The 22,357-nt window shown below is 30.2% G+C and overlaps 1 protein-coding gene across 4 annotated transcripts in view; it reads left to right on the top strand.

The window, feature by feature from the left end:
- The window catches only part of Zdhhc21 (zDHHC palmitoyltransferase 21), a 69,332-nt gene extending 48,049 nt beyond the window's left edge, over positions 1–21,283 (top strand). For all 4 annotated transcript variants that reach the window (XM_040285822.2, XM_021728208.3, XM_078047646.1 and 1 more), the window contains 3 exons: positions 615–731; positions 12,709–12,752; positions 13,305–21,283. In XM_040285822.2, coding sequence (XP_040141756.1) covers positions 615–731; positions 12,709–12,752; positions 13,305–13,437 — 294 coding nt within the window. In that variant the 3' untranslated portion in view covers positions 13,438–21,283. The remainder of the gene's footprint in view (positions 1–614; positions 732–12,708; positions 12,753–13,304) is intronic.
- Positions 21,284–22,357: the final 1,074 nt, after the last annotated feature.

The following is a 22,357-nucleotide window of genomic DNA, read 5'->3' as shown; positions in this document are numbered from 1 at the left end:
AGCCGTCAAATATTAAGACAGTCGTTTCAAAAACTTTGACTTAAAAAAAAAAAACCTAATTCAGAATCCTTATTAAGCATATAAAAATGAAAAGATGGGACTCCTAAATACAGAAAGTTCTGCTATAATTCTATTTAAAAATACAAATTTATTCCAACATGATTGCTTCATTAAGCAAAAACTTGAGCATTACAAGAATTTTGTTCTTATGCATTATTTTATCTACATGCTTTTCATTCAACATTTTTAGCAGTGAAATAAAATTTTCTTTGTAGACCAAAATTGTGTATCATCTGGGATTCATTTGTGTTTTTCCTACAAATAGATTAAAAAACAAATAGAGTAACTTGCAGCCCTGGGATCAAAGGGTTTTTGACATAATAGAGTAATGAAATATTTTGTTTTTCAGCTTACTATTGTAAATTGAAATTTTTTAAAAAATTTTCAAATATTGATATATTGATTAAGGGGCACAAACTCAAGAGTGTTCGGGAAGGTAGTTCTTTTAAGATAATAATGGGGCCATGTATTAAGGCTCAAATCTGGATTTTTATTGCAATAACAATCAACTCTTCAAATTGTTTTTGAGACTTTCTTTTCTTTTTTCTTTATAGGACCTCTTTGTTGTTAGACATGAATTGGCCATAATGAGACTAGCTGCCTTTATGGGTATTCCTATGTTCGTTGGAATAACTGGACTTTTTTATACACAACTAATTGGTATTATCACAGTAAGTATATTTTTAATGTGAAGTGACATTGTATGAACATATTACCTAATTATGAACTTAATTCTAAAGTTATAAAAAATTTAGAAATCAAAGGAGGAATCACCTATAATCTTTAATATATTTCCTTCATATGCTTATATATAATTTTAAGAAAGTTATAATGAGGTTCAGGAGAGTGTATATAAGATTTTGTATCCTGTTTTTGAAGATTAACAGTATTTTTGCATGACTACATACTTTGTGTTTACAGCTCTTTAAAATAGTTATATATTCTCTGTTTAATGAATATACTATATTTTAATTAACTATTTTATTGTTGATTGGCATCTAACATGCAGTCACTTTTTCTATATTCAAGATAGCACTGTTTTCATCATCTCTTTTTTTTTCTCTTTTTTTTTTTTTTTTAAAGAGAGAGAGAGTGAGAGAGAATATTTTTACTATTTATTTTTTAGTTTTTTGGCGGACACAACATCTTTGTTTGTATGTGGTGCTGAGGATCAAACCTGGGCCGCACACATGCCAGGCGAGCTTGCTACCGCTTGAGCCACATCCCCAGTCCTCTTTTTTTTTCTCTTTAAACTATTTAGACTAAATTCTCAAAAATTGAGTTGCTAGTACACTTCATTAGTAATGTTTTTATTTTTGCATATATTTTTAGTTTGATATACAAACTAACAATAAGTGATTGTCATTGCTTATCTAGGATGTCTAAAAGGCTGATTGACATCATCTCATTTTATGTTTGGTACAGAAAAATCTTGAAATAGTGTCATCTATTTTTATATGAACTTAAAAACTATTTACTTGTTTATTTGCCTTTTCATTTTTTTTCACACTGCCTAACTGAAACAATTGTATTGAACACAAGAAGTATTATATTAGGTACTAGTTCCCTCAGGGGTGCACTTATTTTTATGTTTCATAGGTCAATTTGAGATTATAGGCACGTAAGCCATGAAAGAGTAAGATTGAAATATACATTATAGTACCATACTTTCTTCATGCAGAGATGATCCCTTTACCATAGCAGAAAAGATTTTTTAAAAATGAGAAAAATCCTATTAAGAATTTAAAAGATAATATACTATATTATACAAAATATAGAGCACATAAATTTTCTTGTACATTATTGATGGGAGAATAAATTGGCTTAACCTCATTGAGCAAATTGTCAATATCTTTCAAAATTTAAAATACACAGCCTTTTTGACTGTCCCACAAAGTTGTTTTTTATAAGCTATTTATTTGTGTGTAACCAGGTAGCTAAAGGTCTCCAGCATTATACATAACATATATGTATATATTATGTATAAAAATTGTTGTTACCAAAATATATAATATACAGTGAAAAAAATATAGTAAGAAAAATGTATCAACACTATCATAAATCAACAAGAAAAATGTGGTATTGGCATAAGGATAGACATAGATAAATAGAATTGAGAGTCCAAAAATACAGTTGTCCCTTGCTATCTAGAGGGGATTGGTTCCAGAATACCCTGTGGATACTGAAATTTGTGGTGAGTGCTCATCTCCCTTATATGAATTGGCATTAATATTTGCATACACATCCCACTGTATACTTTAAATTATCTCTAGATTACTTATAATACCTAATATAACAGAAATGCTGTGTAGATAGTTGCTATACTATATTGTTTAGGGAATGGTGACCAAAAAGAAAAATCTGTGCATATTCATTAGAGACACAGTTTTTTTTCCCCCAAATATTTTCAATCAATGGTTGTTTAATTAAATCTATGGGTGTGGAACCCACAGATATGGAGGGCCAACTATACAAGTACTGTCGTTATATGAATAGTGAGTTGATATTCAGCAAAGGTGCCAAGACAATTCAGTGGAGAAAGAAGTCTTTTCAATAAATGATACTATTTTCTCATTCTCTAAGCTGTCTTTTCACTTTCTTGTGTCCTTTGAAACACAAAAGTTTTTTAAAATTTTATTAAGTTCAATTTATTTATTTTTTTTTTACTATTTATATTCTGGTAAACAATTTTTCATGCATGACATGTATGTTATGTAATTCTGGAGACCTTTTTAGAATACATGATTACACATGTTCAAATAGGTAGCCACTCCAAAGGCTGTTGCACTGAACAGGTTGGTCAGAAGGGCTATGCATTTTATATATCCATAAGCAGAAGAATGAATAGACCTCTTCTTCACAGAATAAACAATAAATTAATTAAAAATGGATCATAGTCTCAAATGATTGAAAATAACTCTTAGAAGAAAACACAGGAGTAAACTTTGGTGGCCTTGGACTAAGCAATGGTAGTATCTTAAATATATCATAAACTACCGAAGAAAAAAATATCATATAAGTTGGACTTAATCAAATTTATAAATTTTTGTACTTCGAAGGACACTTATCAAGAAGTTCAAAGACAGTTCAGAAAATGATAGAAAATATTTGCAAATCATATATCTGACCAGGAACTTGTGTTTGGAATATATAAAGAACTTTTATAATATAATAATAAAAAGGCAACTCAACTAAAATATGGCCAGAGGATTTATCCAAAGAAAATATGCAGATGGACAGTAAGCACATGAACAGATACTCAACCTCATTAGTCATCAGGGAAATGCAAATCAAAACCGTGATGATATACTACTCCAAAACTACTAGAGTGGCTAAAGGCTGATAATAAGAATTGTTGGTAAGGATATGGAGTAATCAGAACTCTCATACGCTGGTAATGGTGATGTAAAAGGGTGCAGCCACTTTAAAAAATAGTCTGGCAGTTCTTTGAAAGTTAAACGTAGAATTACCATTAGACTCAGCAGTTCTATATGCCTGTATCCACACAAAAACTTGCAGATTTATGGCAGCATTTTTCATAATAACCTAAACTGAAAATAATCTAAATGTACATCATTTGATAATGAATACACAAAATGTGATGTATCCATCTAATAGAATATTATTTGTCCATGAAAATATGGAAGAAACGAAGTACTGATACATGCTACAACATGGGTGAACCTTGAAAATATTATGCTAACTGAAAGAAGATCCCATTTTTATGATTCCATTTATACAAAATATACAGAATAGGAAAATTTATATAGACAGAAAATAGATTAGTGTTTGACTAGGGCTGGTGGACAGAGGATGATAGCTATGGGGTACATGGATTATTTTATGGGATGATGAACATATTCTAGAGCTGAAATTACTAGGTCACATAAGATTGATTCATCTTATAAGAAACTATCAGACCTTGTACCCAAATGGTTCTGCCATCTTTCATTACTACCAATAATATATGAGAATTCTGGTTGTTTCATATCTTCCTTATCATTTGCTGTTGCCAGTCTTTTTAATTGTAGTTATTCTGGTAGTTTTAAATACTATCTTGTTTTAATTTGAATTTCCCTGATGATTAATGGTGTCAAACACTTCTTTGTGTGCTTTTTAGCATTTCATAGATCTTTAAGAAATGTCTGAATATTTCATTATTGAGTTTGAAATACTTTTTAGTATCTCTTGTGATTTCTCTAATAATGATGATGATAAATAACATTGTATTAGTGACATTGCCAAAGATGAGAGGAAGTTATTCCCTAAAATATGTTTTCTGCTTTTATACTTGTTCATAATTTAGAATAATGAACTCCTAGTTCATAAGTCTTGTCAAAATTGACAGGTTATGCTTGCATCTTTGGAATCTGTTTTTTTGAATTTACCCAAATCATTGATATATACTTGTATTCCTGTAACAGGATTTTTCCAGTGCTTAACCATTAATGAGTGGGAAATGGACCTTGGGAATATAACAACAAAGAGTACATGTACCTAGTGAGGACTGTAAACTAGGAATTAATAGCAGAGGATAACAATTTCCTTCCCACCTCCTAGCTTCATAGCTTCAGATAGTTAAGGTTTTAAGATTTTTTGAAGACCTTTACTCTAAAATTTTAATATTCTTTTCTGAGTTGGACATAGTAAGTTGTTTGTTATTTTTGTTCATTTTTAAAAATTGTATATATCAAGTACTATTCTAACTATTCCATTCTGCAAACAGAATTTAATGAATAATATTCATTCTCAAGTTGCACAGTTTTATTTTGTTGTTGTTGTAATATTGAACATTTCATTGTATAAAGGAGGGATGTTGAGTTCTGATGTGATATTTCTAAAACAGTGTAGAAACCACATTTGTTAAATAATGATCTATCCAAACGCTTTATCTCTTTTGCATGCATGAAATACCTCTCGGAACATTCTGTACCAGGCAGAGCTCTTTCTAAGGAAATTGCATATCTGTGAAACATTCATAGAAAAATAAGTATTGAAAGAGATTATATTCTATTTGTTAGTCTGATCTTGAGTCACTTTAGTTACTCTTGAATGCAAATACAATATAAATTATTGTCAATTTTAATTGCATTTACTTGTACCTTTATAGTGCATCTCAACCACTACTTTTTTTGAATTAGAAAAACAGTATTCATGAGTTCCAAGAATGTCCTCCTCCCACATTGATGCAAATTCTTTAAGGCTTAGTTATTTAAAGTTGTTAGTATTCAGTGTTTAATTTTTAATCTAATGAATTATTAGCATCTTACTAAAATAGTATTTAATATTTTAATTAAGATTACAATATAGATTATACTTTCTTTGTAAAGTGCTTTTTTTCTGTTTTGTTTAATGGTAAAATTAAGATTCCCTACAGGAAATTTCACATCTGGATATGTTTTTTGGTCATGATATGAATCCAAGGATCTCATTAAATTGTGAGAAGTGATGAATTTGTCAGGTAGCATAAGAAAGAAAAGAAATATTTAATAATTTCACTGAAGTTTTCCTCCATCCCCTATCCCTGTACCTCAAAGATACAAGAGGCATTTTGGGATAACACTGGTGGGGATGTCAGTTCATTATATGAAATTGCATAGCTTGATTACAAGCCTGTTAGATAAACAGCCAAAACAAATGCTCTCTCTTTAGGTTTAGCTTGAGATTTCAGGGAAACAGTATGTCAGTTTTCAGTAATTTTTTTCCATTATTCATTTTAACTTGGAATAAATATAAATCATTTATCTCAAGTATAAAAAGAGAAGTCTCATCATCCTATTGGTGAAAGATAACAGGATAATCATAGCAATGATAATCTGATGTTTTAAACCTAGAAAGAGTAGATTATCTGTGACCCAGAAAAAATAATTAGAAATTACTTGAAAATAGTGGATTTCTAATCTCATTTCCAAGGTTAAAAGATCTCAACATAACCAGATGTTTCTGTTAAATAGACTAATCTGAAGCCTGATTTTAAAGGATTACTTTGATTACTTTTTTATTTAATTTTAAACAGAATTTAAATGTATGTATTTGTGTATTTTTACCAAAATTAATATTGGAATTAAGATGTTTTTAAAAATAATCTGCTTTGAGACATTCTTTTTTATTTAGGGGAACAAATTATTCCAACTATTTCTTAATTACACTATTTAAGTCCCTTTTTTGCTGTTTCTGAATAGCAGTAGATCACACAGCCAAAAGTAATGTCCATTCTGATGAGAATGAGTACTAATAGTGATGGGTGGTTGTGTTAGTCATGTTTTTAGTGACTGGGCTTGGAGAGAGTTAATGGAGAAGTGCTGTAACAGCTGGTCCAGCGCATTCTGGTGAGGTTCTGACAGTGAGCTATTGTCTACCATGACACTCCTCTGACAGTTTATCTAAATTTTGTATACAAGCATTTTTGTTTCCTGGGCACTGTGGAGTTTACATAATAGAATAAGCTTTTGATGGTGTCTCTGGAGCTTAGTGCTTTTCTCAGTTGTGGTGAGGTTGGGGGTAGGGTGAGAAAGATGTATTTAGTTGCAGTTTTATAAAAGGCTTTAATTTCACAAAGTAAAAATCTGTGATTTTTTTTGTACTTTTGTCTCATAGCTACTATTGTTGCATTCTATTTGAATTACTAAAGATAGCTTAAAAGAAAGCTTTTCACATTAAGAAGGAAAATATTTTCTCCTATGTATCTGCTCATGTTTAACTTGCAGAGTTAATATTTGCCTAAATAACTGTAGAAAGAATCACAAATGCAAAGGTGACTTAATTTTAACTTGGTTATATTGTGCAATAAAAAGTGTCTTATGTTTAAAATGTTAAATCAGTTTAAAGAAGATTATCTATTAAATAGCATTTCATTAATCAATTAGTGGATTTACTTGCTTTTTAATATGTACCCAGAAATATAGGCTTGAGATTATTAATTCTTGTAATTAAATTTTGCCAAGTATTCCAATGAATTAGTGTGGTGAATTAGCAGCATTTAGTACAATCTCTATCCAAATTATGTTTGATCTACTCAACTCCAACTCAGCATTGCAGATATGCAAATCATTTGCTAATTATGCTGAACCTAGCCCACTTATAGTTCTACAAAGGGAGCTCTGTGTAGCATTTTTGCTTTCTTTTCTGAATTATCTTTTTGTTTAATAAAAGAAAATAAATATATTTCCAATGCAGTATTTCCAGTTGTAATATTATATGAAGTATCTTCTCAGTACCTTTATAAAAACCTAGAAAATTTATTACAATTGAAAAATTCATCACTCTTCTTAGATGACTTTAATGTCATATTCTAATATTGACTATAATGACTTCTTTGAATTTTGGATAAAGAATTTTATAGAAACTAGGTTCTCCCTTGCTATGGTATTAGTTTAAAAATCAAGTTATGTTTCATAGAATATCAAGACGGTCTTCTTACAAAAGAATCATCATCAAAATTATTGCTATCTCTAAAATTATGATGTGTGGAGATAAATTGCTCCTTAGCTTAAATATGTTCCTATATAAAAGTATATTTATAGTGCATTCTCATTGCTCAGTGTAATCAACTACTTGGAACTATTTCTAATAAAATTAAAGCAATTAAAAACAAGTCTGTTTCTATAATTTTTAATAGAATAGTACTTTTAATTTTCTTAAAGGATTACTAATTGCTGAGTGATTAAATAGTTGCATTTTTTGATAAGGAAACTAAACATTTACAAATTTTGTTTTTAATTGGAATTTTCCCCAAATATTCATTTTATGATCTAAATCTACTGAATATTTAGCCTGATTTTAAAACATCATGTAATTGGAAACAGTGGTGTGTCTTATAGTTTACTTGTGATCTTTTGCCACAGTGATTCATATGCTTCTTTGTGTCATATTCTATTGCTATATTAGTTCTTTCCCAAACCCCAGCAAAAGGGACACATTAAATATCCATCTTCTGGGGGTTGGGATTGGGGCTCAGCAGTAGTGCACTTGCCTGGCATGTGTGAGGCACTAGGTTCGATTCTCAGCACTGCATATAAATAAATAAAATATCAACAACTAAAAAAATTTTTTTAAATACCCATTTTCTGTTAATAACCAAAAACCTTATCAAAAGAATAATTTTGGTGTTAAAAATGTAAGAGTAGTTGAATTATTTGAGTATTGATTATGAGCATAATTTTCCAGCTGTTTCAGATATTCTAGTTAGTGTCAGATTTATTTATACAACAGATTATTGTATATAATAATCATCTCTTCTGGCTTCCTATGTAATTTTTTTCTTGTAAACTTGACTACTTGTAAGTTCCTTCATGCTGAGGATGTGTCATAAATACATACTTAGTAAATGTTTGATAGATGTACAGTGAGTAAATGAATTATGGTTTTTATACTTGGGACTTGTTTTTTCAGATGGATTATAAACTCCTTGTGGTCACAGGATTTTATATAAATAGTTCCCAACATATAAAAATTAAGTCTCTGTCACTTTATCTTTCATTGTACGAACTTTTTTGTTTAGTTTAGACATAATTTTGAAGCGTTATATTCTGATGTAATTGAGACACTGTCTTCAGGCACGCTCAAAGTGTTTAGTAGGCATTCGCAATAAAAACTAGGACTTTTGTTTATTGAGGAGTTACTAAGTGCTTTTCACATATTAGCCAATTTAATCACCATAAAAACCTAGCAGGTAAGAATTATTATTTGGAAATTGAGGGAGAGTTTTTAAGGAATTTTCTTAAGGCCAGAACATGGCCTGAGAAAGAGGAGTATGGCAATTATTTTGGAAAGAGATTTTCCGTTGCTGAAGACGTAAAATCTGTTGCCTTCTCACTTTGGTTTTGTGATTGTTTAAACAATTATGTGAACTTTATATCCCAAATAAAAGACATAGCTAATCTTCTGTTGGAGCTGAATGCTTAAAGAACCATTCGTTTCAAATGAGGAAATAGTTCTGGCTTTCAAGGAGGAGAGTGATTTAAGATTAACAGAACATTTTCTATCTTTAATTAAAAATAAGGAATGCTATTTTGGGTCAGGTGAAATGAATTTAGTGCTGCAAATTATATTGTTACCCATTCTAGATGCTTTATAAAAATTTAAACTCAAAATGAAATGAGCTGCTATTTGTACACTGACCAGAGGTGCTAAGAAGTCAAGTGAAAAACTTTCTTACAGTTGGGAGTAACTAGTAATAGATAAAACAGGTATTTTGTTTCTAGTTGTGAAAAAGTTTTGCTGAATAGTGTTTTAAACTCTAGATTAATTCAATATGTAGTCATTGAATTAGATAACTATGAGCAGCAGAGTTAGACACATCAATAAGACCAATATAGCAAGAATAGAGTGTAGATGATCACTGACTGAGGTTAGATGGAACTGTCTTTGAGGATTTTTCTACTGATGCAATGTTTTTACTTTCACAGGCCTTCCAGTTTGTCAGGCCTACAAACTCCATTTTGAAACTGTTTCCAAAGTTTATCGGGCCCAGAGGCTGTGACTCTAAAAGAGATAGTTTATTTCTTTATGTACCATTGTTAGGGGTGCTAAAGGACTCTCCAGTATATTCCTTCTTCTATGCAACACCATATGTGGCAAAGTGTTGCTTGGTGAGAATGAACTCAAAGCAGGATGAGTTGGTTGGATGGACAACATCAATTTATCTTTACCAGTATCAGGCTTATTAACAAGGAAACCTCTGATGATAAATTCTTGCTCTTCAACTTTCCCCACCCTATCCTTCATTTTTCTAACATCCAACCAATAGATTCATCTCTCTCCTTCTGCTAGAACCCCGCCCCCCCCATTTCAGGTATAGTCTTATTAGTTGGGATTCAATTTTCTTTTATAGTCCACCTTAGTTTTTGGACTAAACCTGAAAGATCATTCCTTAGGCTAAGATTAGTCATCATGAAAAGATAAAGTATTGATTAATAAAATGAGTAAGACCTATATTTTTGTGAAGCCAAAACTTCCAGTGCAAAGAATTCTCATGTTATGCAGACTGATGAAAGTTTGAGGTATTTTGATCATTAGGCCATATTAGACATATATACTTCTCAGGAAGGAAGAGAACCTTATTATAGTAATTTACAGTAAATACTTGTTTTTTATCATTTCTGAAAGAATGAATTGGCAGGGGCGGGAATACCTGAGTTTATAAACTGCATTTGTACTCTGAGATTTGATGTCTTATTGGTCCTTTACTGATGGACACTTTGTGTTGGTTGTTGTATTTAATCGAGTTATTTGCATCGAAATATTTCAATTACTTTTAGTATTTAAAAAATTCCACTTTTCTATGTAAACAAAACAAAAGGTAAATAAAACCTAATTTATTTTTCTAATTTAGCACTTGAGAATAACTCAAGTGGTTTTTGCTCTTTCTGGCAGTAGTAAGATCTCCCCTCTTCTTATTTGCTGTTTCTGCATTGCTTGTGAATGTGTTAACATAACTTGTGTTGCTATAGTATATTGTGTAAATGTCAGAACAAAAACTTGATGACATGTTTGGATGCCCAAATGCAAATCGTACTTTTTTCTTTTAACAGTTTTTTGAATAGCTGACTTTTAGAGAGATGAACATTGGCCATTTCTAGAGGTGAAACAAAATAACCTATTTTGGCCAGCCTCATGAATTCTGTTCATAAAGTGGTAGTACATGTCACATACTTTGAAAGAATAACCTACTCCTGATAATTTAAAAAGTAGAATTCTCCTGGGGTTGTGGCTCAGCTGAAGAGCACTTGCCTAGCATGCATGAGGCACTGGGTTGGATCCTCAGCACCACATAAAAATAAAATAAAGATTTTGTGTCCACCTACAATGAAAAAATAAATGTTTAAAAATAAACAAACAAACAAACAAAAATAAAGATACTGTGTCCATGTGTAATAAAAAAAATTAAAAATAAATAAAAAGTAGAATTCTAGTTATTTCCTAAAATAGATTCTGGAAAGTTATTAAAAACACATAAAAATTAAAGCTTTTTCTACATGAAATCCAAAATTGATTCTTTCAATGCCACAAATGCATTCCTTAAGGTTATAATCAAGTTGTAAATTTCTACATAGCAAAAAATTTCTTTAATATTAGCTGATGATAATTTTGGAAGTGATAGACTTTACAATTATCCTGAAATTATCCTGAAATGTGTCCAGGTTTTAGGTGTTATCCATGCCTGTGGATTTTAGGCCATCCAAACACCTTGCCTGAGAGCTTCTTGATTTCTGTTCTTTTGTTTTATACTTTTGCATGAGCTGTCTTAATTGCTTTGGACTTTAAGAAACCATCAAAATGACTTCATTCACTTCTTTTACAAATGTGAAACCTTAAGCCCAAGTTTTGTCAAAATCTCCAATTAATATCTTGTGTATTTGTAGATTATCTTTTCAAAACAGATAAAGACCACATTGTTTTGAAGAAGTTATGCAACATAGTCATAGTATTAACTTCTCATGCATGAACAGTTGAATAACCACAGTTAAGCATATATAAGGTTAAATACATCTGCTTTTTAGATGATTAGTAGCCAATAACAGAGCTTCATTTACAGATTTTCTAGGGATTTGTAAAGAAATGATAGATTTGCTACATATTCCATATTAGTTTTTTATCATGCTTTGAAATTCATGATATCTAAAAACAATTCTATTTAAAATTAACCTTTCTAGTTCTTTTACATAACTTCTCTAAAAAGAGGTTTTTTAAAAAAATAAAGATGCTATTTGTTAGCATCATTGGGGAAAAAAAAAAAAGCTCTACAACCAGATAAATTTGAGTTGCATCCATAAGTATTTGTATGTATCATTCTACTTAATAATGGTGCAGTCTGCCTTCCGCCCTATATGAACTAGGAATTCAGGTAAAGCAAAGGGGGAGAGAATAAGACTTAGCCAATGTTTTTGTATACTTGAAAGAATATATTCTGTACTGCTTTAAAGTATGTTTGAAATATAAACTTTTAACTGAAAATAGGATTGTTCATTTGTGTGTTGATTATTTTGGTATGATTTATAGTAATTTGCCAATCTAATGACAGGACTTCTTTTAGCAGTTTAAACCAGCATTTCTAGAAGCTGTCTTCTTTCTGTTTGTTATTTTTCTTTTATATTTTATTAGAGTCTTTTAGAAAACACATAATAAGAAATTGTATTACTATGAAGAATGAAATTGTTTTGACCAAATAATATTAATGAGCTAACTTTAATTTTCAGAGCAATATATGTTGTGATATGGCAAATTCATAAACTGCCTTGTTGAATTTTGTTATTTACAGAAATCTAGAACTAGTTGTACTTTGACTCTTACTAGTTTTTTGTTCATTAGTGTCTTTAATAATGCCATTTAAAAATGCATGTTTACTGAACTGAAAATAAGTACCAGACTTAAAAGAATGATCAAGAAAGCAACTCTTATATTTTAATGAAGTCATACTCCCACAATTTTTGTGAGGTTTTGTATTTGAATAATTTGGGGGCATAATGTAATATTGATTCTGTTTTTCCAAGGGAACTGCAACAGTGTATATACATCATTTAAAATTCTCAGTGCATATATTTAAAATTTTAAATCTTTAGAATATTCTATGAATAGGATTTAAATCATAAAATAGATAAGAATAAAATAAATTTGTTACATCTGAGTATTTTTTTTTATTTTTAATAGGATACAACATCTATTGAAAAGATGTCAAACTGTTGTGAAGAGATGTAAGTATAAAAGTGAACTGTGTAGTGCTGTTATTTAAAAATTGAAACAGCTGGCCACACTTGAAAACCATGTATATGTAATGGAAAGGTAATATAATAATGACTTTTTCTTGGAGCCTTGTCTGAGGCTGGAGCTAGATAGACAGACATACTCCAGTCTTATAGTAAGGGGTCTTCCAGCCAGGATAGTTTTTAAACAAAATAAGTAGTGATCATTTTTGTTCCTTGTCTAACTAAAGTAAGTTAAATTATTTGTCCCGAAAGTACATCAAAAGAGATTTGCCACTGTGTTGTTGACACTTATTCTATTAATCCTGAGATTCTCCTCTGCTTCAAAAGTTGCTCTAGGTTGATTGACGATGCAGATACAATATCTGCTATCCAGAGTTAAAACTCAGCTGCATGCCACAATGAAAGAAAAGCTGTATTTGTGATGCTGGGACACAATTCATCAGAGTCCAGTAATGGATCCCCAGCCAACCTGTATTGTTTTAGCTGACTGAAGTGCACCATGGGAGTGCTGTCTTTCACTAATAATGCTGTCTTCTGTAGATCGAGGCCCCGAAAGCCATGGCAGCAGACCTTCTCAGAAGTTTTTGGCACTCGTTGGAAGATCCTGTGGTTCATTCCTTTCAGGCAGAGGCAACCACTGCGCGTTCCCTACCACTTTGCCAATCACGTCTAAACAGATGGATGGTGGGCACAGATGGGTCCTCCATGCTGGAAATGCGTTACAGGTTTTATGATAATAGAACTATGACAGTCTTCAAGTCAATTAAAATCCACCCACCAATCTTAGGCATCATAATGTGCCCCAGGCTTTATTTTAATAGTGATCTTGATCCTGTTGTGGGACTAATACAAGATCTATATTTAAGTTTTAAAGCATGTTTACTTTCAAATTAGCTTTCCACAGAGATTTCTATAAATGCTTTTGTTATTAAACTCAAAAGGCAGCGATTAGGATGAAATAATTGTACATAAGTTCCTTTTAGTACTTACTGTGTTACAGATTTTAATTTATGGGAAATTTCAGATGTTTATTTAAATTTTCACCTTTAAGCAGTACTAATGAAATCTGAATTTAATTATTCAGATTTTACAAAACTTGATATATACCTTCTTATATGTAAATTTCCTTTTTCAAATACAAGTTAAAATACTTAATACTTCTTTTTATATGTGCTGCAAGTTTTTTTTTTTTTTTTTAATGCAGTGTAGAAGTGAATAACAACAAAGGGCAGTGTTTTCTTAGGAGTTGCTTCCTAATGTTTTCTCTTTTTCTCCTCCCCAAAACCAAAATAAAACACCACAAAAGTAAAACACCAGCTACTTACCTTATAATAAAGAAAAGGTTGATTTTTTTCCACATTAAATTTTCTGTATTTTTTCCCTTTACTGTTGTAATTATTGATTGTTTTTAGGATATTTGCTTCCAAGAGAAATTTGTGACCAGTGGGCATACATTCCTGTTTACCCTAAAATTTTAATGAAGAAAGGGTAGAAAATTTGCAATAATTCCAGTTACTTTTCTAGTGCAATTATATTAGAATGCATATGTTTTTAAAATGCCAGTATAACTAGATACTATATAATGTACAGTGTAAAGAAGAATATTGTGCTTTTAAAAATATATATCCTTTTTACTTTATTTATCTACTAGTGAATCTAAAATTATTCATTGGACATTTATGTAATAGATAGTGGCCAACTCATTGAAATTTTATTTATAAGAAGGTACTAGTAAAAGTAAGTTATTAACTTTCATGTACCTATAATCACCTAAATTGAAATTAAAGTTTCATTGGCCAGCTACAATTTGTATTTCTAAACACCTTTTATCAGTAGCTGTTAGGAAATGACCTTAAAATAATAAAATAGAATAATCTATATTTATCATTAGCATTATACAAATTTAAGTTGCTAATAGTGATTGGAAAGCACAGAACATTTGGGTAAAAAGACATTTAGTGTGCTTTGAAGTAAATTCAGATTTTAATTTTTTTTCCATTGGAATACTGCAAAATCCATGCTTTTTAAAAAAATTTATGTACTTACATTTACTTGAAGAGAATATTGAAATTGTCTACTATTCTTGGACCATATTAATATTTTTCTTTGGTTACTTTGGAAAGAAAAAAATCACACCTGGGAACTAATGAAACAGAAGGTGACCATTGTCAGCCAATTAGCTATACTATGGCTAGTTCATTCAGAAATTGTAAATATCTTATAAAATATCCTAAAATAATAGAATCAACTCTCCTCAAAAATAATAACATGTTTTTATGTTTTAATTATAATGTGTTAATATTTTAAAACTTAGAAGTGGCAGATGAAGGTATTTATTGGTGCTAATCAGAAGCATAGTAAATGTAATATAAGAAATATGTTTATAAAAATTAGTATGTGTGTTAGGCAGTTGGGTTGAATTTTGAGCAAGCTAACTGACCAAATTTGACATTGTGGCAGAACTATTAAAAGGAAGTATTGTAGCTATTATGTAGGTAAATATCAGTTGAATACTTTATATTGTATATATTCCTTTTACAAAAAGACTTTGAGAAAACAGCAGAACCAAGTGAAGACCCTGTACAGAGCTTTGTGGACATATTTCACATAGTTAACAGTAGCTGCACTGAAAGGTAATGAGAGAAGTCTATTTCCCATTCTAAGGGCATATATTTTTTATTTTCTTAGATTTATCATTTTTAGGACATATTCTCTTCCTTTCTTTCTCTTTACCCTCCTTGGTCCTGCTCCATCTGTACCCATTTCCTCTTAAGTTAGTGGACTACAAACTAATACACTAGATAAGCATATAATTATTTTGTTTGAGTGTCAGAAGTGCTACATATCAACATTTATATAAAAATATATATTAAAGTATATCTATATAGGCTTATGATGTAACTTATAGTATTCTCAAGTTAGCACACCTAACCCTACTGTGAGATTTGTAGTTGCTGTTAGACTACCTGATTGATAGTAGCCAGTTGGCAGTTTCCTAGGGATTGTTTAAACTCTGGTGTTCTTTCTGCGCCCTCTTTTGGCTAATTGATGTAATTATACTGGCTCTAGAGGTTTACTGTCCCATAAGTAAATTCTGAACATGTCAGAGGTACACACTAAGAAGGCGTTCATGTACAAAAATATAAAGTTTTATGAAAATGAATGTGTCACTGTTGACAATGTTATTTCTAGCTCAAAAGAATGTGATGATTACTTTGCTTCATTAAGTATATTCTTAGTATAATTCTTACTGTAAATCACAAATTTAGATCAAGACAAACTAAGCCATTTCATGTATTTTATTTTAAATTGTATTTTGGCAAATTAATTCTTGACACTTAGAAAAGCCATTACCTTAAAAGTTAGTTTATTATAAAACACAAATTTTTATAGTTATAAAGGCATCTAAGTATCTAGAATGTCTTACTGAATATCTAAAAAATACATTTAGTTTTCTCATTCTCAAATTTTAGAATGATTTTTTTTTTAAACTGGCACTCTTGACTGAAAACAACTAAAAAGAGTTTAGTAATTCTTGCTATACTTTTTTTCTTTGTTCTTTTTTAACTTCTTTGGTCAGAATTATACCTCTAGTTGTAGTAGGCAGTTTATTATGTGTTCTGGATAATCACAAAGATAACTAAAGGTGTTGAGCATTAGAAAATAATTATGAGTAGTAAGATTACTAATGTAATCTACAGGTTGGACTAAAGCTTTTCTTTATGAATTTTCCATTAAATTTTAGCCAAATATAAATTAAATAATTTTTTACATTGGCAGAGTCATTAACTTGGCTTTTGGAGAGGAAAGGTTCTTCTAGGATACAGTTGTAACTCATGAACAATCATATTTGTTGTTGTCTGCAAACAGAAATGTTTATGGGTTCAATAGAGGCTCAAAATTATAGGCAGAAATGAACGGAGTTCAGAATCCTTAAAAGTAAGCATTTGGCTAAAGAGTTATCGTACTTTGTAACCTAAACTTAAAGTTTAAAAATATTAAGTTAGCCTATATGTCATTGTAATGAAAATATTATTTTACTTAAGTCATATTTTAAAAATTGTGATTAACATAAGAGACAGCTATTTAAAATTATAGTTAATATATTAACCTTTCTTTCAGAAGATAGTTTCCTTTTATAATAGTGAAGTAGAGGCTTGAAGGTGTAGTGTAGTGGTAGGACACATGCTAGGCCTGGGTCCAATCCCCAGCACCAAAAAATAAAAGAAAAATGGAGTAGATAATATCAGCATGCAAAAAATTCAGTATGACAACTGAATATAATTTCTGTCAGAATTAACATCAGTGCATTTTTACTAATGCATACAGGAATTTTCACTAAGTATGGTGCCTAATTCTAACTATTCTCAGATTTTCAAGTCACTTCCACACAAATTAACTAGTTAGAGATACGTTTTGCTCAAAAGGGTTTTTAAATTCTGAATGCTAATTACAAAGACTTAAGTTAGGACAATACTTCCAACTAGGAAGTGTGAACTAATTAGATTATGACCACACGATTTTCTATTGTTAAATCATGGGGCAATTCTAGTATTCTCACAATATTACTATTAAATTATAATGTGTCTAGCTGAGGTTTAATATGGCATTAATATTCATTAACATAGTTGCTAGTTTCTCTCTGGACTTTCTCAAGTATATGAGTACTTGTCTTGTGCTTCATGTATTAATAGATTACTTAGCTCAAGTTTACTAAACTGTAGTAACTTCTTTAAGCAAGTTTTTGATGTGATCTCTAGTATACATAGATATATCTAGAATTTATTTGAAGCTTATACTTAAAAACATTAAGTAATTTACATAGGTACAAGTATTAGATTTCATCCAAGCTCTACTATGTCTCTAATAAGTCAAGTACATTTAGTCTGTACTACTTGCTAGTATTATTAACCATATAATTAACTAATGAATGTGTTATTTAATGCCCATATTTGCTGCTTTCTGTTCTAAGAATCAATATCTGAATTTGTCTATAAATGAAAGATTTTAGTATACTCTATTTTTAGCCATTCTCAGTTGAATTCTAGAATCTTCTACAGTAGAGTATGAGAAAGTATTAGAACCTACTTGCTTGAAGTATTTTGAACCAATGTTATATTGTCAATGAATATTTAGCATTTCTGCTATCTTTGGAATGGTGAAGGTTTATCTCTAAGAGTGACTTTTCTCTGACTTCTTGCATTATCATTTTGCAATTTTTTAACAACAGAATTCACTGTGTTTTTATCTGTTTTTCAGAAGTTGCAAATACTGCCTTCTAGTGCTAATTTGAAACAGAAGTTACAATATTTAGGATTTTTAAATCACTGGTATTACTGATATTTTCCATTATCATAAGTTTTACTATTATTATGTCCTTTCCCCTTGATACACTAGATGACAGGAATCAATGAGTAGTGAGTAGCCAAAAAATTGGAGAGAGAGTGGGGAACTTAATAAGATGGGGAGACGAAGCATGAGTAATCAGCATCTCAGCACAGAGTTGACTGTGACAGTTTCTGTGACCTCATAGAACCTTGCTATAGTCATTTTATTTTAGCCTATCACTTGTTGATACAATTTTCTGTAAGAGTTGTTAATGCATTTAAGCTTTTAGTTCAAGTTATTTAAAGAGTTTATATTTCTCTTTCTTTTCAGCTGGTCAGACACCTTGGAGAAATTAACTTTAAGTAATTTGGTAGTGTATGCTAACCTGCAGTATTAAAAATAATATGAAAATGCAGCTATTTAATGCAGAGGGGAAATGAATAGATTGCTCTGAGTGTGAAAAAAAAATTGGGACTATTTTGACATGTGTCTTGTGGCAAAGAAAGGATAGTATTCTAGAAAATTTTGTCACAGAGGAAAAAACCAACAATTTGAATATAAAGGGTGGATTTCACCTTAACATTTGGGATATTTGGATTTCTTTCTTGATCCTGAAGGTCTCCATTTCTGTTGGTATTTTAAATTCCTTATACCATGTAATGTAGTGCTTAGCACAGTTGTTCAACACTCTGGGCTTTTTGGTATTGATAGCATTATATATATATAAACAAAGATGTGGACAAAACAACAGCAACAAAAGATGTGGGTTTTTTTGTGGCTTTGCTTGCTTGCCTGTTTGACTTAAAACAGGGTTTGATTGTAACTGCTAACTAAAGGGAAAGCTTGTCTGCATATTGCAAGCTCTGTCCTCTTGCCAGTATGTATGGGTGATACTTTAACCTACTGGTGCCTGAAGTTAGTGTTTTACAACTTCAACAACTAAAATATCCTGGTGCTATTCATGTAACATTGAGTGACATTTTTAATTCCTGTACCAAAGAGTTAATTTTCTTTTTGGTTGAGAGTTTTCTCGTGCATTTGTGTTTATAAAGTGGAAGTGAATGGTACTAAGAACAGTTTTATTACCAGGTCTTACTTTTTGCAACTTCTGCCTTGATTTAATGATTTTAAATGTTCCTCAATGGATTTTTTTTCTTCCAGTTAAGCAGGTTAGGTATGGATATTAATTTTGTATTTTAATATAGCTTAGCTATTTTAAAAGGTAGTTTAATAGGCTAAAGTTACAAAAGATAGTTTAAGCACTTTCGCAAAATTATTTTTGCTTTTTTTTCTGCAGCAATTAATAAAAAATAGGAAGAACAACTATGATTTATTTCTGTAATGAGTTATATAGCATATAGTGATAACTGAAGCAAAGTGCTACAATGAAGGATTAGTAGCAGGTCTTTTTTGATTACAAATTAAGAATTTAGCATCTCTGTGTCTGTAATCTTTAGTGGCTTTAAAGAATGATATTGCTATTTGTCTGTTTTGTGAATAAAGATAAGTAAAATTAAAGAATACTTTTAATATACATATAAATAAAGTGTGTGTGTGTGTGTGTATACACACATGTATACACATACTTTCCCAATAAGAAATGTAAATATACCTTGATTGAAGCAAAACTGTTAATAGATAATTAAACTTTACCAAAAAAGGAAGAACAAGTCTGGATATTGTTACTCACTTTACATGAAATTTCAGAGTAAGGTTATTTTTAAAACTAATTTTGCTTAATGATTCATTTTACAAAATGGAGACAAACACTCTTTAAATGAACTTGTAATTGTCCAGTTGTAACACTGCTATGTATATACCGTTTGGGTTCTCTATTTCTTCCCCTTAAGCTCTAAAAACACTCATTTAGTATTTTTAAAACTAGCTGAAATGGTTAATCATTCTGGCAAGAAGATAATAGTATATATGTGTTGAAAAGTAGACAATCACATTTGAAAATGTTTTGCTTTATTTTTGATCAGCTGAAATCAATCTTTCCTTGAATATAGATTTTATGTGTGGGTTTGCAGTGAATTCTGAATGGAAAAAAAGAATCAAGTCTGAAACTTATGTGAAACATGACTTCAGATTATTTGAATGATAGCCAGGAATCAAGATGAGCATATTCAAGGTGAAAGCAAAATTTACTTAAAAGCAAAATGGGATGGAGTAACATTATGGATCTCGCTAGTCTGCCAAGCATTATTTCCTAGATTTGTTGTCACTGTATTAGTTCTGAGTAATTCAGCTTATTTATGCATGCTTTAAATTAATGTGTCTGATTACATTTGTTTTTCAAGTTATGGGTAGTGGAGAATTTGCCACCATTTTTCTCAGAGAGAATATTAAAAAGTAAATAAAACAGTACTCTACTTTAGCATAGGTAGAGAAAAAGAACTTAAAGATTATGATAGGAAGATTTCTACTACACTCAGAAACACTCAGAGAAAGGTGTGACATGGGGTGACAAGAATAGGCTCTTGGGAGGACTGAATGTGTGTCAATCGTGCTCTGTGAGCATGTTTTATGTCCCAGGAATTGGTCTTTTTTCTTTGTTTATTTAACCTGACTAGCAACTGTAATGAATAGACAAAATCTGTGTTATTTGGGGGCTTCTAAAATTTTATGTCAACTCCAAATCCTACCTGACATTGTATCCCTAAAATAAAAGACCTGTCTGATATTTTAATAATAGTGTGTTCCAAGCACCATATGAAGATCCAGTTTTTAAATTTGTCAGGCATTTTTTTATTGTTCAGTCCATAATATGTGTAAATCTGAATGTTGTTTTTTTTTATTATCTACTATCTTGCCTTGTCTATTCCCCTAAGAGAATTTAAAGAAAATCCTCACTAACATTTCTAGTGCTGATGGTAATAAGGAAATAATAGAATTAAAAATATAGAGAGAAGAGGGAGAAAAATGGTTAAAAATTACAGGTGTGTGTGTCTGAGATATAATTGTATAATTGAAAGGTCTACACTGGTTCTTAAAATGAAAAACAAACCAGGTATCTACCTTAAGAACATATTGTTGTTGTCCTTAATTTATTTTAGTGATTTGGTTTTATTCATGTAATATTGTTTGCTGATTATTTTTAATTTAAATTGTGAAATTTTTACTTCTCTCAAAATGTATTATGTACTGTATTTTTAGAAATATTATTTTTAAATAAATATTTTTTAAAAACATAGGACTGTCCTCCTCCTCTTATTTATTAAAATCAATTCAAATTCTAGATTTCAGCACTACCAATGTAATAATCTATGATTTTGTTTTGTTTTGTTTTATGCAATTTGGATGAGAATTCATAATGCAGTTATTGTAATGAGATGAGTGACATAGGATATTATAATCACAAAATTAATTAGATATTCAAGAATAACTAGGTATATATACATCAGGGTTGAAATTGATAAAAAAAAATCATATTCCTCATTAGGTATATTTATTTTAGAGATGACCCAGAAGGCTAGAGTCAGTCACCCAATTTATTTAATATCGTGTCAGATGCTATTTTATGGAGATATTTTTTATTTGAGAAATGATTTAAATACAATAAAATGTAAAATAAAACCTATATCTAGACAATGTTTTAGATTCAGGTATATTGAATTATATAAAGACCATCAGTTCATTGTGAAACTGTTTAATAGCTTTATACACAGATTTCCTAAGCCATCAACTAACCGCTTGTACATGCAAGAGCTCACAAAGAAGAAGTGTATATTAATGAGCACAAATTGGTTAAAAATATCATTATTTCTAAGTAGATAATCAAGAGTCTTCCATAGAAGGAAGTAGAAACTGCTCTGAGATTGAAGACAAGGACTTTAAAATTTTTTGCAAATTTTTATTAACAGAAAAATAATTTTGATAACATTCTGTATTAACACAAATGATTTTTAGATAAAATTACAAATTTTGCTGTTTGGTAAATCAAAGCAAATCATTGGCTTCTGACAAGATTTCAAGGATCATGAAACTTGAATCTTGTCCCTTTTGCAATTTCCTGTTCTAATTCTGAGCATCATTTACAATAATTGTGTTTTCTTAGTAATGATAAATTAACAATAGTTCTCAAACTTTTTTGTCGAAGGACTCCTTTATACTCAAAAATTATTGTAGACCTGAAAGTATTTTTAATGTTAGTTGTCTTTATCAATATTTACTATTTAAAAAAATTCAGATGCTTATTTATTAATTCACTTAAACATAAACTCATTACAAGTTAAATATGTATTTTTACATAAAGATCCATAATT

Source organism: Ictidomys tridecemlineatus, chromosome 4 (genome assembly GCF_052094955.1).
Source record: "Ictidomys tridecemlineatus isolate mIctTri1 chromosome 4, mIctTri1.hap1, whole genome shotgun sequence".
Classification (NCBI taxonomy): domain Eukaryota; kingdom Metazoa; phylum Chordata; class Mammalia; order Rodentia; family Sciuridae; genus Ictidomys; species Ictidomys tridecemlineatus.
Note: the sequence above shows the minus strand (reverse complement) of the source record. Positions and strands in the feature narration are given on the sequence as shown.